Source organism: Ambystoma mexicanum, chromosome 9 (assembly GCF_040938575.1).
Source record: "Ambystoma mexicanum isolate Mex_15411 chromosome 9, UKY_AmexF1_1, whole genome shotgun sequence".
Classification (NCBI taxonomy): domain Eukaryota; kingdom Metazoa; phylum Chordata; class Amphibia; order Caudata; family Ambystomatidae; genus Ambystoma; species Ambystoma mexicanum.
The window spans coordinates 187,057,771-187,076,880 of NC_090931.1; the positions used below are offsets into that span (position 1 = coordinate 187,057,771).

At 44.7% G+C, this 19,110-nt stretch overlaps 1 protein-coding gene across 2 annotated transcripts in view; it reads right to left on the reverse strand.

Moving 5' to 3' along the window:
* CD3E (CD3 epsilon subunit of T-cell receptor complex) overlaps positions 1-19,110 on the reverse strand; it is a 128,121-nt gene that overhangs the window by 75,952 nt on the left and 33,059 nt on the right. The window contains exon 1 of one of the 2 annotated variants that reach the window (XM_069614446.1): positions 18,149-18,581. The exons of the other annotated variant lie outside the window; for it this stretch is intronic. Coding sequence (XP_069470547.1) covers positions 18,149-18,203 — 55 coding nt within the window. The 5' untranslated portion in view covers positions 18,204-18,581. Of the gene's footprint in view, positions 1-18,148; positions 18,582-19,110 lie in introns of those variants that run through there. 2 annotated transcript variants of the gene reach the window in all.

Consider the following 19,110-nt stretch of genomic DNA (forward strand, 5'->3'; position numbering starts at 1 on the left):
ATGTTCAACAAATTGTTCTGCGCTTCTTCTTGCTCACAGCTTCCTTTCAGCTTCCTTCCCCAAGTATAAAACAATTCCGCAAAACACTTAAAGTTGTCTTTTCCAAAGTTCAAGATTATATAGGTTTGAAACAATTCTCAGGGTTCTCTTCCCCAAGAACCAAACCTCACAGTTCAAAAGAAAGAAAGAGTCACAAAGTTTCAGGATTCCCTTCTCCAGGATTTGTATTTTATTGTACTTCACAGCACAAAAGAAAGGGTAGTTAAGTCTCAGGGTTCCCGTCCCAAAGACCTATTCCATCAAATTTCAGAACATAAAAGAAAAGTGCCTTGGCTGTTTTCTTTATCCTCTTTTTGGCCCCTGCAGGTTCACTTCCTTTCTTCATATAATAAAGATATTTTCAGGATTCCATGTAATTAAAGAAGTTAACTTCCCAACATTTAGTGGTTTGAAAGTGCAACATGCAACATGCAGTGGTTTCTGTTTTATTATAATGTTCATGTTCCTTTTGCCGTTTTTGAGCATTAAGTAGAATTACAATCTGGTTTTTCATCAGCCTGCTCTGGAATATGTGTGCCTTTCCCTTTAAATAGAACTCCCCAATACTCTGAGACTTTCGGAACCACTCCGTTTTAAGAGACGTGGCCACTTGGATACAAAGTATTTCGGGTTCTTGAAAGTTCAACAATGGAAAAAGCCTAGGAGTGGAGACATTCGAAAACATGCTCTTCTAATGGATGCGGCCACTCCACTACTAGCTACAAAGTATTCCGGCACAATGGAAATGTTCAATCACTCACACTACGTACACCGGTGGTTTCTTAGTTCACAGAAACTCACTGGCCTCTTAAGTAGCTGTCCTCGCAACACGGAGGACACAATCTGCCGTTTCTGCTGCTTGGGGTCCAACCTCTGCCCCTTAGACACCTCTGGGCCAGCTTCTCGGCAACAAGGAACAAGCACTTGAATTGAAAGGGAAAGGGCCGCCTTTCCACCCGGCTCTCATATCTGACGCCAGTCCGTTCCACAGAGCTCATGCTCCCACCCTGGCCTCCCGGCTGCTGCTCTCTGTGTTGCTTTTTCATCCTCCTTTTATACACTTGCAACCCTCTAACAGGTTGCAGGTGTTCTCTCTCAATCAGCCTTGCCTGACCATGATTAGGAGTTCATGCCGACCTTCACACCCCCTTGCAGGCATCTTCTTCGTCCCAATACAAAAGTGGTGAAAGTGTGTGGTGTTCATTACTCCCAGTCTCCTCTTCCTCATCTCAGTATTGTCAAGTGTCCCATATGCTTACGTGAGGGGAGCTGACCTGCAATAACCCATAAAGGTTGGGCAAGGGTTAGACTGGTCATCATTAGGAAAAGATTCATACCATGTCTCGTCTGCAGTTATCCCGCTCCCACTCCTCAAGGACCCTCCAACCCAGGTGATCCTACCTTGCTTCTCCGCCCCAAGGGTTAGGGTCCAAAAGCGATGGCCTTTCCCTGGTCACCTCCATACAGGATCAAAGGGGGTTAGTTGTGAGAACACCCTTAGGTTTCTCACACATTATATTTTCTTTAAATAAAACTCTCAGTTTTTAAACATGTCTCTGGTCCATCTTCTATGTCTGACTTACCACAGTGCCCAGAGTAGAACGCTCTGATATATTTGACGGTCAATAAAAAAGACAACTTGACTTTTTTGTATCTATATGTCTGATCTTTCTTTATTTTTATAATTTCCTTCATGTACTTTTTCAAAGGAATTCAAGTCTTTGTAGGATAACCTGATGCGATAGACTTGCCACTACATGTATCGATCTACATGCATCGTCGTTATGTGGCCGTGCAGATTCATCATATTATCTTCCGCCGGCGGCGGTTCGCATTACAGCACTGCAATGAGAACTGATGCTGGTGGAAGATACTGACCCTCACATGTACCACAGGGTTATACTCTGGACACCTTGCTTTCACCTGTGCTCATCCATGACCAGCCTCCATAACACATGAGATGGGACCCAAAGGTATTTAAAACGTTTGTTGGCAATCGCTCTGTATAAGACAATTGTGAACATGTGTTGCCACACTTATTTCCAATCCTAGGTGGCAAGAGCGTTCAGCTTGTCCCATTTAGAATTATACATTCAGGACTACAAGTCCCACACTCCAATGGCAAAACCAGGAATAGACAAAATATCCGTTCCTAAAAGGGCGAAGTTTGGAGCCCTGCAACCTGCACAGGATATGACGAGACCCTTTCGCCCTAATGTTTCTGCCTCTCTGGCAGGGGATTGGTTATTCTCTTACCTAGTCATTCCTACATGTAGTGCTGTACAGGGGAGCCAGCTTATGAATTTCCCAGGCAAGTGCCACTGCCAAGAATTTAGGGCAGTGACATCGAAATGGTATTATTAATTGTGTTAGAGATTGGTTTTCCGAGGGCGACCCCGGGCCTAGGAGCACCCGCGTACCCTGCACCCGGTGCTGTATGTCCCAAGCGTATTTGCAGTGCATGCTGAATTAGCCCAACTTGACAGCAGCAGTTGGTGTGCTGACTCCCACCCCAATCCGGTTTTATCATTTATATGCCCACGCATATTTTAATTTTTTTTAATGATGTTTAATTTCCCTGTTCTTCTTGATTTAATTAATTTCGTTTCCTTCTACCCGCACCTGTGGTCCCAAGTGTGCCTGGGCTTCGGGGAGACTGACACGCACGCAACCTCTAAAGTGGAGTACTTCCTCTCTCTACTTCCTCGCTCTCTACTCTGCCCTTCCATGCGAATTGGTCACTTCTGGGTTTATAAGCCCTGGTACCTTTGGGTGCTGTAGATGCTATGATAAAGGCTTACACATTTACGGTGTGGGTTTTTTCTTCCTAATTGTTTATTTTGTTTGATTTTACATTTATTTTCCTTTTATGTGCTTCTGCGCTTTGGTGGGTGTCCGGACACCCTGTTTTATCATTTATAAGTGCATGCATATATTTAATATTTTTTACGATATTTAATTTCCCTGTTCTTTCTTTGTTTGATTTAATTCATTTATTTTCCTTGTAACCGTGCTTGCGATCCCAAGTGGGCCTGGGCTTGGGGAGACCAGCGGCTCGCACTGGTAGTATACGCCCATGCTATCCTTTCTTTCTGACAAGTACGCAACCTCTAGAGCGGAGTATTTCCTTGCACTCTATTCTGATCGTCCATGCGGATTGGTCTCTGCAATACCACGGGTGATTTCTTTAGGAACTCCCGCCGGGAGCGCTGCAACGAGTGCAGACCGGATTTCCGGCCTGTCTGTACTGGTCCGCGCAGATTCTGAGCTCTGGGCATGCCCTGCTGCGGGTAATGGTCTTTCATGATAATTTTTACCATCCCTGGCACCTACAGCCACTATCTTTCCGGCAGGCTGGTCAGATATTGAAAACCCTCCCCCTCTCACGTCATCAGGTTTACAGCAGCGACCATGTCTGATCAATGCCCGCTCCTTGGTCGCTCATAAATTTGAAATGTGTACATTCATTGAAAGTCATGATCCTGACTTTATCTGTGTAACAGAGACCTGGCTCTCTGCATCCTAGTCTAGGCTCTCCCTCCTGGCTTTGTTATTCTCCACAAAGATAGAGACTCGCCACACCCTGGCGGAGGTGTGGCTCTTATTCATAAAGCTTGTTACACTTGTCTCCTCCTACCTCTCGGAGTAGATGTTGAGATGGAGTTTATGTTAGTAAGAATTATAATCAATGCATCATCTGTATTGCATTTTCTTATTTTTTATCGCCCCTCTTCCTTTAGTCTTCCTACATTTGAAAAATAATTTTTCAATGTTATTTCAGAAAATCTATTTGTATTAGGGGATGTTAACCTCTAGGTAGATGCTGTCTCAAATTCTACCATCACTTTGTTTTGAACTGGCATGGATAGTCTTTTGTTGCAACAATTGGTGGTGGGTGAAACCCGCGTTAAAGGACATACTTTGGATCTTATTCTTGCTCCTGCACAATTGTTGGTGTTTTCCCTTGCCATAGTATGACCTGGTCCGATCATCATGTGGTTCCCTTTGAGCTTCATTCTCTGTGAACCTCAGGTCAGGCTACTTTACATACAAAAATGTGTCAGAGAAACTGGAGGGCAGTTGACCAATCAATTGGCCACCCAGATTATTTCTAAGATGGTGTAGATATGTATGGTCCAACTTGAGATCTGGGATAACGGAGTACAAATGCTTTGGGGATCATTTTCTCTGGTCATGTAAAAGTTTCAATACACCAGCACTTTACCTTAAAAAACATCCATCGAGATCCTTCAGGTCTCAAGTGCTAAGGCTCAGGTTGAACTTGTTATTAACAAAAGAAGTACTGGGCCGTCGGGCGAACATTGCGCAAGAACAGAGACTATGTCGGTACTCTAACACAAAAAATGAGACTTTAAAGCACTTGTGTGTGACCTGTCCCAAACTGATTGATTTGCGGTCTTGCTTCCTAGTAGGCTTGGTTTACTCCTCCGAGAATGAACTATGGTGGAGGATAATGAATTGTAATGAATTAAGTTTGACCATACATGTTTTAGAATTTTTAAGGAAAGTTGCAGTAATTTTATAAACGTTGGATATTTGTATGTTGGATTGTGTATTTGTGGATTGTATGTATATGTGTTAAAAGTACTTTAGTACTGTGTAACACAATAATAAAATAAATAAAAAATATTTCTATTTATCAGGTACTTGTAGATGGACCATTCCGAGAACCATCCTCTGATTCTAAGCTTGTCACAGCCGGCATATTTAATCCATCTTTGCAGGTTTTGCACAACATAGCTTGTCACCTGGTTAAGGGTATTCCCTTCGGTCATCATGTCTTCATAGCATGGCGTGAGCTACACTGGCTGCCCGTGCAAGCCCAAATTCAGTTTAAGGTCATGTACATTATTCATCGGGCAATGAATGGGAAGGGCTGCCTTGCCATCCAGGACAAGATTCTGCGATACTGCCCAGGGCGCATGCTTCCATCAGCAGTTTCCGGGTTATCGTCTTGAATGGGTCAGAGGTAGAGCTTTTTCCATTGCTGGACGACACTCTGGAATGCTCTACCTCTAGTGCTCTGTCGTTTCCAAGACTTCAGGCTTTTTAAACGCAGCTTAAAAAACCACCTGTTACCTTTCCGGACCAAGAAAGTGAGCCAGACCCTGGGAGAGAGCCAGACCCTGGCAGAGAGCCAGACCCTGGGAGAGAGCCGGGCCCTGGGAGAGAGCCAGAACCTAGGGGAGAGAGCCAGACCCTAGGGGAGAGAGCCAGACCCTAGGGGAGAGAGCCAGACCCTAGGGGAGAGAGCCAGACCCTAGGGGAGAGAGCCAGACCCTAGGGGAGAGAGCCAGACCCTGGGAGAGAGAGCCAGACCCTAGGGGAGAGAGCCAGACCCTAGGGGAGAGAGCCAGACCCTAGGGGAGAGAGCCAGACCCTAGGGGAGAGGGCCAGACCCTGGGAGAGAGCCAGACCCTGGGAGAGAGACAGACCCTGGGAGATAGACAGACCAAGAAAGTGAGCCAGACCCTGGGAGAGAGACAGACTCTAGGAGAGAGCCAGACCCTAGGGGAAAGAGCCAGACCCTGGGAGAGAGCCAGACCCTAGGGGAGAGAGCCAGACCCTGGGAGAGAGCCAGACCCTGGGAGAGAGAGAGACCAAGAAAGTGAGCCAGGCCCTGTGAGAGAGACAGACCTGGGAGAGTGACAGACCCTGTGAGAGAGACAGACCCTGGGAGAGAGACAGACCTAGAAAGTGAGCCAGACCCTGGGAGAGAGACAGACCCTGGGAGAGAGACAGACCAAGAAAGTGAGCACGTACTGTGAAGAGGTCCAGACCTTCAAGGGGTTACTGACACAGGGAGAGCGGTCCAGGGAGTGAACACAAATCAATTGAATACCCATCTGGGGGCCACATCCTAGATCCAGACAAGAGCCAGAGACCATTGAGGAGAGAGGAGTGGTGCCAGCCTGCTGGGGCGAGACACCTAGACCCAGGAGGAACAACCCTAGAACTTGGGAAGGAAATTCGGAAACTGTTTGTGCTCCACTGCAGAAGGAGAACCTGGACATATTGTGCCTATTGTGGGTTCCACTGGGTATCTGGTTCTGCTGTAGGCTCCACAGGCTGAACAAGATCCTGAGCATGTTGTGGGCTCTGCCTGAGATGAGGAACAGGGGCACAGGAAGCAAACCACAACTAGGAGGGGTTACACCATATGTACCAAATGGCAAGAGGGACCAAGGAAGAAGTGTGGGACTGCTTTAAACACCTGGCGACTGTGAGCAACTGCTTTTGGTGAGCCAAGTGTTTTGGGGTTGCGCAATGCATGTGGGCAGACCAGAAAACAGTCATGGTTTTGGATCCTAGAACCCTTTAGTTTAGATTCCCTTTTACCCTATGTGGGCTTAGTGCATCCTTACACTGTTTTCCATAGCCTTTCACTCTTAAGTTTCATCTTTTAACCCAAGGGGCTGTAGCAGTTCTCCTAACCCACATTCCCAGGAAACTCGCCTTGGAGGTTGAGAGGATCCTGAGGACAAGCAGTAGAGATCCCAGCCATGGAAGGGCGATGATTAGGGATATCATTCACAGCACCAGTGTTTGCTTCCATTCCATCCTGTTCACTGTTTATATAGTGACATCAAGTAGGCCCAGTGTCTCTATTACTGAAGAAGAGCTGGGATCTTGAGTAACTGACATGCTGCTTGGTGCTAGAAATGTGAAGCAAATTTCATCAAACGTAACATATTCTGCAAACCCAAACCCTTTAAAAGGATTACATCCCCAGTCAGTGCTCAGTGTCCTATGCTTCAGGGGACCAATCTACCCCCCAACATCACTGGGAAGTCTATGGTGGAAGAAATATTAAAAGATAATAAAAACAATCATTCTCTAAAAGTTAGAAAGCTACTTTTGCTGCTCGCATGTCAGGCATTAGAATTACCTGTAACCCTCCAGTCTGACTACAGGAATTTACTTCTGGGAACACTGGTCTAAGGCAGATCAACGATTAGCTGGTGTGTGCAGCTCTGCAAATGTAAGCCAGCCTCCATTTCTCCAGGTGTTTCCATGGAAGAATCGTCAATTAAACCTTACATTGATTTTCCGGTTTTGTAGTTATGCAGCACTATGTTCTTTGATACTTTAAGTCATGATTATGTCCAGATGAAGCCCTTTTTCTTACCTTTACTAGACCTAAACAGATGTGGACAACCTTCTCAACCTAGGATGCCCCCCTTAGGTGGAGATAGTCCACTGAATACGTGAGCCAGTAGTCTTTGGAGGATAGCTCAGGGGCAACATGCTCGCTTTGGAAGCAAGACAAAGTGGAGTAACCCAGGTTTGATCCGCGTCCGCGCTTAGAAACCTCTGGGTATTAAGCGCGTTATAAATAACCAATTACCAGTAAATAGGTTGATTTACAATCCTGCAAAACTAAGAGGTGCCAATCCACAGATATATTAGACTCGGGTTGCTGTGTATCTCACGGACCTACGGATTGGTGCAGGACACGGGTGTTTAAGATAATTATGAGTTATATTAATGGAAATATTCCTACATGCAGGGTAATCCATGCACTGGCCGTGGCTGCTGAACAACTAACTCTGTGCTCAAGTTGTATGTTTAAAATAACTTCAAATAGTTCAAGAAGCTTAAATAATACATACTGAACCCATTCTCACAGTTGAACAAGGACACAACTACATCCCCAGGTAATGTGACAAGTCTTGTGTTACCTTGCAGTATACTGTTGTTTTCAAGTATTTATTTGTATAGCGCTTAAACCCGTAGGCATCAAAACGCTGTACCATAAAACAATGACAACAAAAATAACAAAGGACTAAATCTGTCATAAATTAATAAGTAAATAAGTAATGAACGCAGGTTGAGCGGCATTTACATGAAGGCTTTAGCAAAGAGGAGGGGTTTCAGCCACTTCCTAAAAGAAAGGAGGGAAGAGTCAGATCTCATCTAGATTGACAGCTTGTTCCACAGCACAGGAGCAAGCCATTGAAGAGATCTGCCACCCGCTTGAGTGCGTTTGCTAAACACTAGCTCCTCAGAGCGGGAGTGTAATCCACGAGTAGGGTTGTACCATTTGAGCCGGTCTTTGAAATAGTCAGGTGCTCTGTCATATAGATAGTTACCCGAAAGGGTTTGTGTTTTGAATGTAATCCTCTGCACTATTGGTAACCAGTAGAGTTTCTTCTAGGCTGGCGTGATGTGAGAACGCGCGTCAGTATTGGATACTATTCTAGCAGCTGCATTTTGTACCACTTGTAGACGAGTCACTCCTTATGCCGGAGCACATTTACTCCCAACGATCGCTCCGGTAATGATAGCAGCCTTAGGATCCGTTATAAACGGCTTGATCTGTCCGAGCAACTGGATGTAATGATGTCAGGCACTGACAGTGGCCCAGGTATGAGCAGTCATTCTCCTAACCGTGTTAAGGAAGATGCCCAAGGACTTCATCTTTTTCATAATGGGAATAGAGTGAGGGCCCAACGTCAAGGACTCAAAGTCATTTCCCAGTTTCTTCGACAGAGACGGGGTAGCCAACAACAGTGGTTCCGTCTTCTCATCATGACTACAGAGCCAGTTATCTTTCATCCAACTGCTGATCACGTTGAGTGTGTCATTAATCAGGCAGGTCTCGTCAGCCTTGATAGCAGCCGATTGGTATGTTCCAAGAAGATTATGAGAAGCAACAAAGTGTTAAATCTGGGAATAGGCAGTTTCACCCAAGATTTTCAGAAGGAAGCTCACCTTTGTAATTGGTCGATAATTCCCAATGTCATCCAGACCAAGTGAGGCCTTTTTATAATGGGTGTAATACATGCATCCTTCAGGGAATCTGGGATGAGACCGACGGAGAAGGTCTCATTTATGATTATTGTAATTAAACTGGCCACGCACGAGGAACATACCTTAATGATTTTCCTTATTAATTATTCCAACCTGATTAGACGAGACAGGGCAAAATGAAAATTTTGGAGCCAGGACCTTTTCTTTTTTTGGTAATTCATCAAGATGTTTTGAATCTTTCACAGATTGACCTGTCAGCACTTTAACTTCAATGGCTTCTCTGATCTTCTGGATTTTAGACACAAAGGGATCTATGAGTCCATTGCACCATTCAGAAGATGTAGACTGGCTATTAGTTATAATTGGTTATTTATAACGCGCTTAATACCCAGAGGTTTCTAAGCGCGGACCGTACCTGTGTTGCTCTGTGTCGTCTTGCTTCCAAGGCGAGCACGTTGCCCCTGAGCTATCCTCCTCCGATCCGATATTTTGATAGCATGCCCCTTCTCTAAGTTGCTCAATAGATTGGACAGTAATCTTGATGAATTGGCTGCCTTAGATATTTTGCTGTTATAGAATTCCTTCTTACAATCTAATAAGGCTGCTTTATATTGAGTTTGTGCAGAAGCCCATTCTTGTTTGTGTTCCGTAAAACCTGACTTGTGCCATTTTCTCTCTACCTCGCGCTTGGTACTACAAAGAAATTTTACGGTAGGAGCGTCAATGGACATGTTTTTCTGTAATCTGACCGTCTTTGGACTGATAGGAGAGAGAAGGTCAAAAGCATCCTTCCAAGAGGAGTGATACAAATTGACTTTCTGTTCCAACGTATTTTTCTCGAAAGGCATCTTCCTGTAATGGCAAGAGCAACAGAGTCATGGATTCACAAGCAATGCTATTAACATAATGCCACTTGATTTTACTTGCACCAGGTCCGATAGTCATCATTTTTCCATGCATAATTAGGTCATAATCAAGCCCTGAGTGATCAGACCAGGGTTATTTAGACAGGGAAATGTGACTGATGACATCACGATTGGTGGGAATCCAGTCGAAAGTTCGCCCTTTTTTATGTGTGGCACCTCTCACTAATTGAGAGAAATTGAGATCTTCCAGAATGGCCAAGCATTCCAGTGCCTCTTTGTCATTGGAGTCCATATATCCAGGATTAAAGTCTCCCAGTATGATGTCAAATGAATTAGTCGTCATAAATGACTCAATTGCCCCAACAAGGGAGTGTTTAAAGTCTGGCATATGTTCAGCGGTGGGGGTGGGGGGAGGGGTGATATAAGCATGAGAAATGATATGAACAAGTAGGGTTAACCAGCAGTTTAACGAGTAGTAGCTCACATCCAGGTATATCCTGGTCTTGTAGTGCGTGTATATTAAGCTCTTTGGAGTAACTCCACCCCCGACACGATCTAGGCGATCCTGACGGAGGATGAGATGAGAGTCGGGTATGGCAATTGAAAGAGGGGGGTCAGCCGCCGGATGAAGCCATGTTTCGGTTAGAAACAGCATATCAATCCCAGAATCGATCATGAGGCCATGCTTTACCAATGAGAGCGTGTTTAACAGAGCACCTTTGATAGCAGAGTTGTTGTTATCAGGATCTATTACGATGGGCTCACAAGGAGGGCATGATATAGTCTTGCAGGAGCAGTAGAGACTGCATGATTAACATTACGAGACAGTGTACCCAATGGTACTCTGCTAGCTTTTCTCATCTGGATATCCGATCTAGCTATAGATCCATTGTTTAAGTATGTAACCTGTTTCGGCTCATCATTTACGACTAGAGTGGCGATAGTCGAAACTGATGATAAAGATTCAGTAGGTACAGACACATTAGTACTGCGCAGATTTAGCATTTGCCTTGCCTCAGAGATTGCCTTGCCCGCGATCACGCAGCGAAATCCATCTAAGGCCTGTTTAGCTGATTTAGGAACTAGAGAACCGCAGGTCAAGGAGAGCCCGCCAGTATTACTCAATACTCCCTGGGTTCCCCCCCTCCCCCCGAGCTTTTTCCATAGGCATATAGCGCTTTAATATGGCAGCAGCCCATGATCTACAAGAGGGCAGAATTAAAGGTTTTTCAGCCAAGGTCATGTTTAATGGAATACCGTTGGCCCTAACATTGAACACAAGGCAGTGCTAGGCAATAGAGAAATAACAGAAAAACCGACTGCAAAACAAGATATCAGTGCGCCACGCCACACGTACGAGCACGAACCGACACAAACCAGCCGGCCAAGCCCACTGGCGCTAATGTAAAGAAAAGCACGCAAGGAAAGATGGGAATTGTAGTTCCAGCACGCTATCAGTTCGACAATGTCATCAGATAAAGTATTGGCAAGTGAACTAGTGGCGTAGCCCTCACTGAATCTAAAAAAAACGCAGGTCCTACATTTAACTTTTTGGTTTCTACAATTAAAATCAATTCAAACACAATGCAGTATTCATTGAAGTACAGCATTCAGTATTGTCCAAATGCATTCCAAGTCAGGAAAGCACTCGACGCACACCCAGCAGTCCACACAGTGGTGGAAATGGAAATACTGTGGAGGGGATCCCACAAGGGCTGGGGGTGGAGTTTGGAGGAGGGGGAGGAGTCCGAGGAGGGGGAGGAGTCCGAGGAGGCGGTGTTTCGAGGGGGCAGAGCTGGCAGTTGATCTCCGATCCAAAGAAATATTGAAATAATAGTTTAAAAACTGTGCAATGTCATTCATGTCACTTCTTTTCCAAACCCCACACTATATATCAAATCCACTTTAAACAATTTCTAAGGCACTGGAGCACCCAAAATATGATACCATTATAGAGTGATCAGACGTCCCGGTTTTGCCAGGACTGTCCCGGTATTTGGAGCTCTGTCCCCCTTTCTCAAGATCATGTTCCCATTGGAAACTGCAGTGGTCCTGGTTTTTGGTAGTAGGTCTTCATAGCTGACAGGCAGGAATGCACAATCTCGCACAGAAGAAATGCTGCATTTTACAACTTAATATAGTGTTAGTTTGTGATAAATTAATTATAATATGTGTTTATTTAAACAGTAACACTTAAACCCCCGTCTCCTCTAAACACTACTGAAGTGTAGTGCCTTGACAGCCACTTTCAAGAGTTAGTCCTACTTTTATGTTAATTGCCCTGTCCTGGTTTTTTACTTTTTAAATCTGGTCACCCTATATTATTACCACTTGAAACCGCATTGGGGTACCATCATCTAATGCACTGTAAGCAACATCCTGCCAAACAAAACACACACCTAAGTGTCCCAAATTAACCAACTTGCCTTGCAACCAATCCTTATCATAGCTAGGAAAGTAAATGGGCTAAAAAGAACCCTCCCTTCAATAGAAAGTGAAAAGGAACAAACCATCACACCCAAAGAATGAAACAAAGAAAATTGCTCTGTGAACCTGCACACCCCACCTAACAATGGAACATTTTACCAAGTGACTATTTCGTGCCGTTGCCGTGCCCCCACGGGGCAGATTAGATCTTCGCGGGCCAAAGGCCTTTTTAAAATCACACAGAACAGGGTCACGAGGAGCCCTACACATTCACCTTAGAGCACACATTCACATCTGGCCTCTGAAAAATGCAGCACTTCAGATAAGACGATATCAAAATAAGGAAAACCACCTCAGTGAGACAAAGTAAGCAGATAGAATACAAAATAAAGCACACGAGGGGAGAGAGTACAAAATAAGATCGCGAACCAGAGTACAAAAAATATAATAATTGCACCTGAACTCGGCTGAAGAGAAAAGAGAGGCCGAAAAACTATAGACAAAAACAGATTTGGAGTAAAACGAACGCTCTAGAGGGAATTTTAAAAAGCGTGAGCCCGCAAAGGATCTAATCTGCCCTACTGTGCAAGCACACTGTGCACTGTGCCCAGACCGCTCGCACAGTGGGACAGATTAATTCTCCAAGCCCACCAAGGCGAGAACAGTGCTCCCGGAACAATCTGCGTGTGCACCGTGTGCTCGCACGGGGCAGGTTAGAGCGGGCTCAGTAACGTAATTTGCCGGGTGCGTGCACAGGTGCGGGCATGCATGGCAAATTGTTTACACAACTGACTGGCGCATTCGAGCCGGGCTGGTAGCTTAACGGCGGCTCCAGCAGCACAAGAAGGACGATGATGGCGATGGCGATTACTACTACGGCTCCAGAAGTAGATTAATGACCAGGGACATCTTAAGCACTTTTGGGGCCCAGGCACAGACATCTTTGGGGCCCCCTCCACCGAACCAAAGGAATTAAGCGATCCAGAATATCTAGGGACACCCCCCTCATCGCGATCACAGCCCATAGTTTGATAGGCTGCCTCTCAGTGATCAAAATAAGCATGGGTACTCCTTTTCAGTCCCCTTACCATTCTCGTTTTAATTAGAATGATAAACAAGTTCCATTTCAAGGCCAACATTCGCAGTCCACAACACAGGCTCTTATGTTCTAGCATAGCTGCAGGACAATGTTTAACAATAGCAGCAACGAGGAAGGTATACTGGCCAAATTATAAATGCGAGACACAGATCATTTAAAAAGGTTCACATAATCCAGACTAGACAGAAGATTCAGATTAGCAGCCTCACAGAATACAGAAGCGCTCAAAGATGGATACAGGAGAGCCTATAGGAAGCAAGGAGAAAGCTAAACATACCATAGCAGAGATAGTGGATGGAAATTAGAAGCTGCCAAGAGGGTGTCTGTATCCAGAAGGACTGAGATTAGAAGAGGGACATAGTGTTCAAGTATTGTTGCCATTAGAGAGCAAAGGAACAGGTGACTGTGGTGCACAATACACCAATGATCACTATTATTATAGAGGAAGTAACACTATGGCCAGTGAAGCCATGAGTGAGGCTTTGCTGAGGATCATACTCTAAGAATGAAATCACTCTGATGCCCAGGATCACACATTGGTAAAGAAGTGAAGTTAGGATATGTGCCCACTGTGCAATTTTTTCACTTCACCACTTTCTTTTCCTGTTCTTAGCATGAACTAAAATAATCCCATTTTATAGAACTGACTTGGAAAGTACACAAATCACATAACCCAACATGACAATAAAAAAAATGTAAATGTTATAAAAGCTTATTATTCTAAATAGGAATGATTCTAGCTTCATTGTCTCCATCAAGGGAAGTATATAAGTAGCACCATACTGATGCCATCTTAAAATATTCCACTTTGGTTTCTCTTTTGTATTTTAAAGCTTTAAAAAAGCATTGAATACAGGCTAGTGAAATTGTCATTCATAAATGTTCATACAAATCTTTCAATTGTACAAAAAATCAAGCAATTTCTTTGTCAAATAAGCCGACCGTAAATATGCTTGCCAGAGACCGGCAATAAATGGACCGTTCTCTTCTGTGTATAACTCCTTCCGCTCAAATGGCCTACATAAACAGAAAGATTAGGTCATGTGCTAAACAATGCCATTCGCATGTGAAATAGCAACACTTTTCACAGAAGACAGCACAGTAATGTTAGTGCTATAAAATGAATGATTAGTCCAGGATCACTATGTTGTCTGCTGGCAAAGCCATGATGCAAGCATGAACGCTTTTGGTCGACAGTCTTTAATTTGTATAACTAATCACCTCTCGGACTAACAATGTATGCTCATCATTGGAAGTGGCTTCCTACGTTTTACAACTCCACATTTGAACAAACCAATTTCTAGACTTTCTCTGTGCTGATGTTATGTTACTTTAAATAGCAAATGCTATCTGGTGCAGGTATATTGCTGATAATAGCAGCTGTTGTGCTACAAAACAAGTACAAAACAAAGTACATATACATGCAGCTGGAATGTGTAATCTTGCATATGAAGACAGATCTCTGCAAAGCGTGCTTAACACACTGAGCAATCTTCTGAACAATTGCTTCACTCAAATTTATTAATATGCATTACAACTTTAGCTGTTGTACATGATCAATAGAATTCACACGGAAAGTTGAGAATGCTGTACAACTTGTGCCGCAGTGAATAAACAAACCATGCATTCCATAGTGAGCACAGACAGCATTACACGATGAATTGATCAGAGAATAATGTACTTGTCAACAACAGACAGGCAAACCTCTAGAGCCTCAGCAGCACACTTTAAAATATCCTGGTGTGTGCTATTTAAGTTTGTTGAAAAATGAGAACTGACTTCTTTAGATCAAGCAGCTTTGTGGGTCCCCCTTCCAAGGTGGGGGCCCGGGGCAAGTGCCCCTTTTGCCCTCCCATAAAGAAGTCTCTGTTAATGACAGCTGCAGTCCCAGCAATCCTTAAGAAGGCCTTTGGCCTGGTGCCCTGCTATGTGACATACATGGGGGGGCGGAACCGGAAGAGCGCTCATGGCACCAATGTGCTACTCCGTAGCCCTACTCCGTAGCCCTACTCCGTACCGTAGTGGGCAAGTGCTTTGTTTTTTTCTCCTGCGTAGAACACGCTCATGTCAAGGGGTGTTAGGTGTGGACTCTGGCGAGATCACGAGATCCTACTACACATCTGGTGGCAGATCTCGGATCTGGCAAGAGCCGGACCATTGGCCACCGCTGTGTCCACAAACAACATTCGTTGTTCATGTCTCTTGTTTTCACTTGACAATCAGCACTGCCGTGATATAGCCATTTAGGGTTATTTACAGATTTCTGCAAAAAGCGCATAGAAACATCTCAGCGTGAGCCGCTCGTTTCCCTGGTCCTCATTAGGTGTATAGTGTTATAGTAAAATCATGATATTATATGATACTTCATTTAAAACGTGCCTGTACACAAGTGTTTCTAGGCGCGACAAGACAAGGAGTTGGAAACCAAAGGACAAACAACGATCTTACTAGGCCTTGTGTCATCCAAATCGCGCAACTGCGGGCGGGGGGTGGGAGGGTAGCATTTGCAGGGTGCGGGGCAAAATTTTTTAAAAAATGCTTACTTTTAAAATGTCACATACTTATCAGTGGGAATTTCATGGAATAAATATTCCATTGTGAACCCAACACAAAATCAGGTGATATTTTAACAAAACAAGAGGTACGAAAAATAATGCATGCTTTCAGGGCTACTGTATTTTCACAAGGAGGCATGGCGGCACATAGGACCTCATTACGAGTTGGGTGGTATCCCAGCGGTAAATCCTACGTAATACCACGCAAACTAATTACTGTTACCGCCACCTGGTCAGGCGGGATTTCCACCTGATTACAAGTGGTGGTGGCGGTGTAATTCCCCATTTAATTTGAGTTCATTGGACTCCGTGGGGCTTTTTTGGCAGTATTACTGCGGCAGAAATTCTGCCGCAGTAATTCCGCCAATTCTGACGATTTTACGGTGGTGAGTTGGAGGATTTACCTCCAGGTTTTTCCTGGAGGAAAATCCTCCAGTCCATGTCCCAACCCATAATTTGGCATAGTGGTAAAGTTGGTGGTAGCAGAGTTACGCAAACTTTACCACTTATCGCCAAACTCGTAATGAGGCAGATAGACAGGATGTAGCTGCTTACGGGCGAGACTGCAAAAACACTCTTATTCTCCTTGCATGCGTTTAGGGAAAACAATTGAAAAACTGTTTATGCAGCTTTGCTCTGTTTTTGGATTTCTATATGATACGATGATATGATAGGTTATTTATAACCCGCTTAATACCCAGAGGTTTCTAAGCGCGGACCTGTGGGATCAAACCTGTGGTGCTCCGTGTCGTCTTGCTTCCAAGGTGAGCACGTTGCCCCTGAGCTATCCTCCCGAGATAAAACACTTAAAGAAGTAATTAAAAGACAGACCAATTCTTCAACAGCAATGGATGATGATAAAAAGAAAGTACTCCATCATCGGTAGAATCTGCGGCGCAATGATACCCAGGTCACAGTGAAATAACCATGTTATGCCACAAATTAAGTATAAAAGAAGCGTAAGCATTTTATATTTTTTTAATGTTTTGAAAAATAGGAAAGGTTTTGATGATAAGCTCATCCTGGCATTATATTAACTTAGGAGAAGTCACGAGGGGACGCATGTTTCGGTCTGTCGCAGTGTAGACGTGGCATGGTTTTGCTGTCCGTTGTGTTCAGGCAGGATGGAATTGATTACAGAACTGTTTCGTCTTTTCTCAAAGAAATGTGTAAAAGGGAAGGTTGTTGAATTGAGAAAGGGAAGAAAAAAAACCAACCAACATATTCGGATTCCGTCGCCTTTTCTTGCAAACTGAGCTTTGCGTCTTGAACTCAAGCTTAAGAAGAACTTGCTCCAACCACGAGAAAACGAACGAAAACATGAAATCCAGTGTCCTCAAAGTTTCATGACGTGGCCCAGTGTCCTCAAAGTTTTATCACGTGGCCCAGTGTCCTCAAAGTTTCATGACCTGGCCCAGTGTCCTCAAAGTTTCATGACGTGGCCACAAGAACTTTGTATTTATAATACGGATTTAGTTCCCTAGGGACACTTGTAAGAGAATTCAAGCTTTTTGAGGCAACATTTTTAGTTTACATGTTTGTGATGGACACCTGGATATAATTAATTGAATTCAAATTCTCTTTATTGGTGGAAACATGAGGCGTTTCTACTGATTTAATGTTCGGCGAGATTGTGTTGGGCGATGGAATAATTCTAATATGGGGTCAAAGACAGCCTGGATACCAATGGCTTGGAAAATGGGCAGGGTGGATGGGCCTGGGGTCCTTGTCTGAGGAAACTGGCCTAGATGGGGGGCCTTATATGTGCAGAAATGGCCTGATCGAGCAAGGCTGGATCTTCGTTAAACATGGGGCAACTAGACTGGCTTGGTGGGTCTTCTTTTCAGGGAAATGGCTATATTTTATGGGTAAATATCAGTGAGAGAGAGTTGGGCGACAGGATAGCCTGGGCTCGAGGGGCAGAACATGCGCAGACTGGATAGGGGTAAGGAACCATATCTGTAAGGGGAGCAGGCCCCCGGGGTTGTTGGGATCTTTGGGTAGAACAGGGCAGAATGCATGGATTATGGTCCCTATCTGTTAGGGGAAATGGGCAGCAAATGGCGAGGCTGCATGGGGCAATGATACTGAAAAGGCCTAGCGGCCCTTGCAACGAGGAAATGTGCCGACTAGATGGACAAGGCCTTATGTGCCCACACTATCCAATGCTGCAAGACTCTGAAAGTTGTGGGCAGAATTTCTGCCCAGATCTGTGATATTGAAGAAGCAGAATTTGAACGTCTAGATTCCCAGCCCACACTCTCTGCTTCCAGCTTCTTCGCTCCCATCCCATATACTACTCCTGACAGCAACACTTCTGTATTTACAGTTTCTTGTATAGCGCCAACAAGCAGTGCAAGCAGATACTAAAAGCACGGTGTACTCACCACCATAGAGAACGACGCTGAGAAGAGTGGCAACCACCTGGGCGTCCCGGGCCATGGTCTTCAATGTCGCCAAGCTCTCGCTTTCCTCTTTCTTTCCTTCCTGCTTAATCTGGGTTCACAGTTGGGTGGTGTGACGTGGATGATTCTTCGTAAACCCAGAATTCTTTGCTGACCTCACCTGCCCCCTTCGAGCGATCAAGAAAATAACCTCTTAAATACATGTATTTCTGAATGCGCCAGTGGTTCTGGGTGCCTGTGATGGCTGCCGAGAGGCTCCCACAAACCTTCTGGGCTCCAGGAAGTGGGCAGGTGACGCACAGGCCTGAGGTGCAGCAGTTATGTGATGAGCCGCTCGCGGCCGGATGCTGAGCAGACAAAGAGCAGGAGAGGAGGAAGGAGTTTGCACTCTGCCAGCCTGCTCATGTAGACTAATGTAATGTCAAATGGTCTCATATAGCGTCCTTCTCCCAATAAGGTTAGCCTCGCTGCACCTGTCATGTGACACGGCTCCATAACGCACCACTGGGCTGCATGCATCCAAGTGATGTGTGTGCTCACATTGTTAGCTGTGGGCAAGAACAGTGCTGGAAACAAAAGCGATTGACAAAAAAGGTGGACTGTTTTAATTAGCAGATAATAAATATAACTTTCTGAAATAGCACACTGGCTTTCTAAAGACTTGTCGATCAAGGCACAGTAGACGGAAACACATACTTGATGGCGGGCCATCAATGCATGTCATCCTTCTACATGGTGCACCATCAACACATCTCGTCATTCTACATGGTGCACCATCAATGCATCTCATCTTTCTTGATGGTGCGTCATCAACGCATTTCATCCTTCTTGATGGTGACCATCAACACACTGTATCCTTCTTGATGGTGCACCATCAACACACTGTATCCTTCTTGATGGTGTGCCATCAACGCATGCATCCTTCTTGATGGTGCACCATCAAC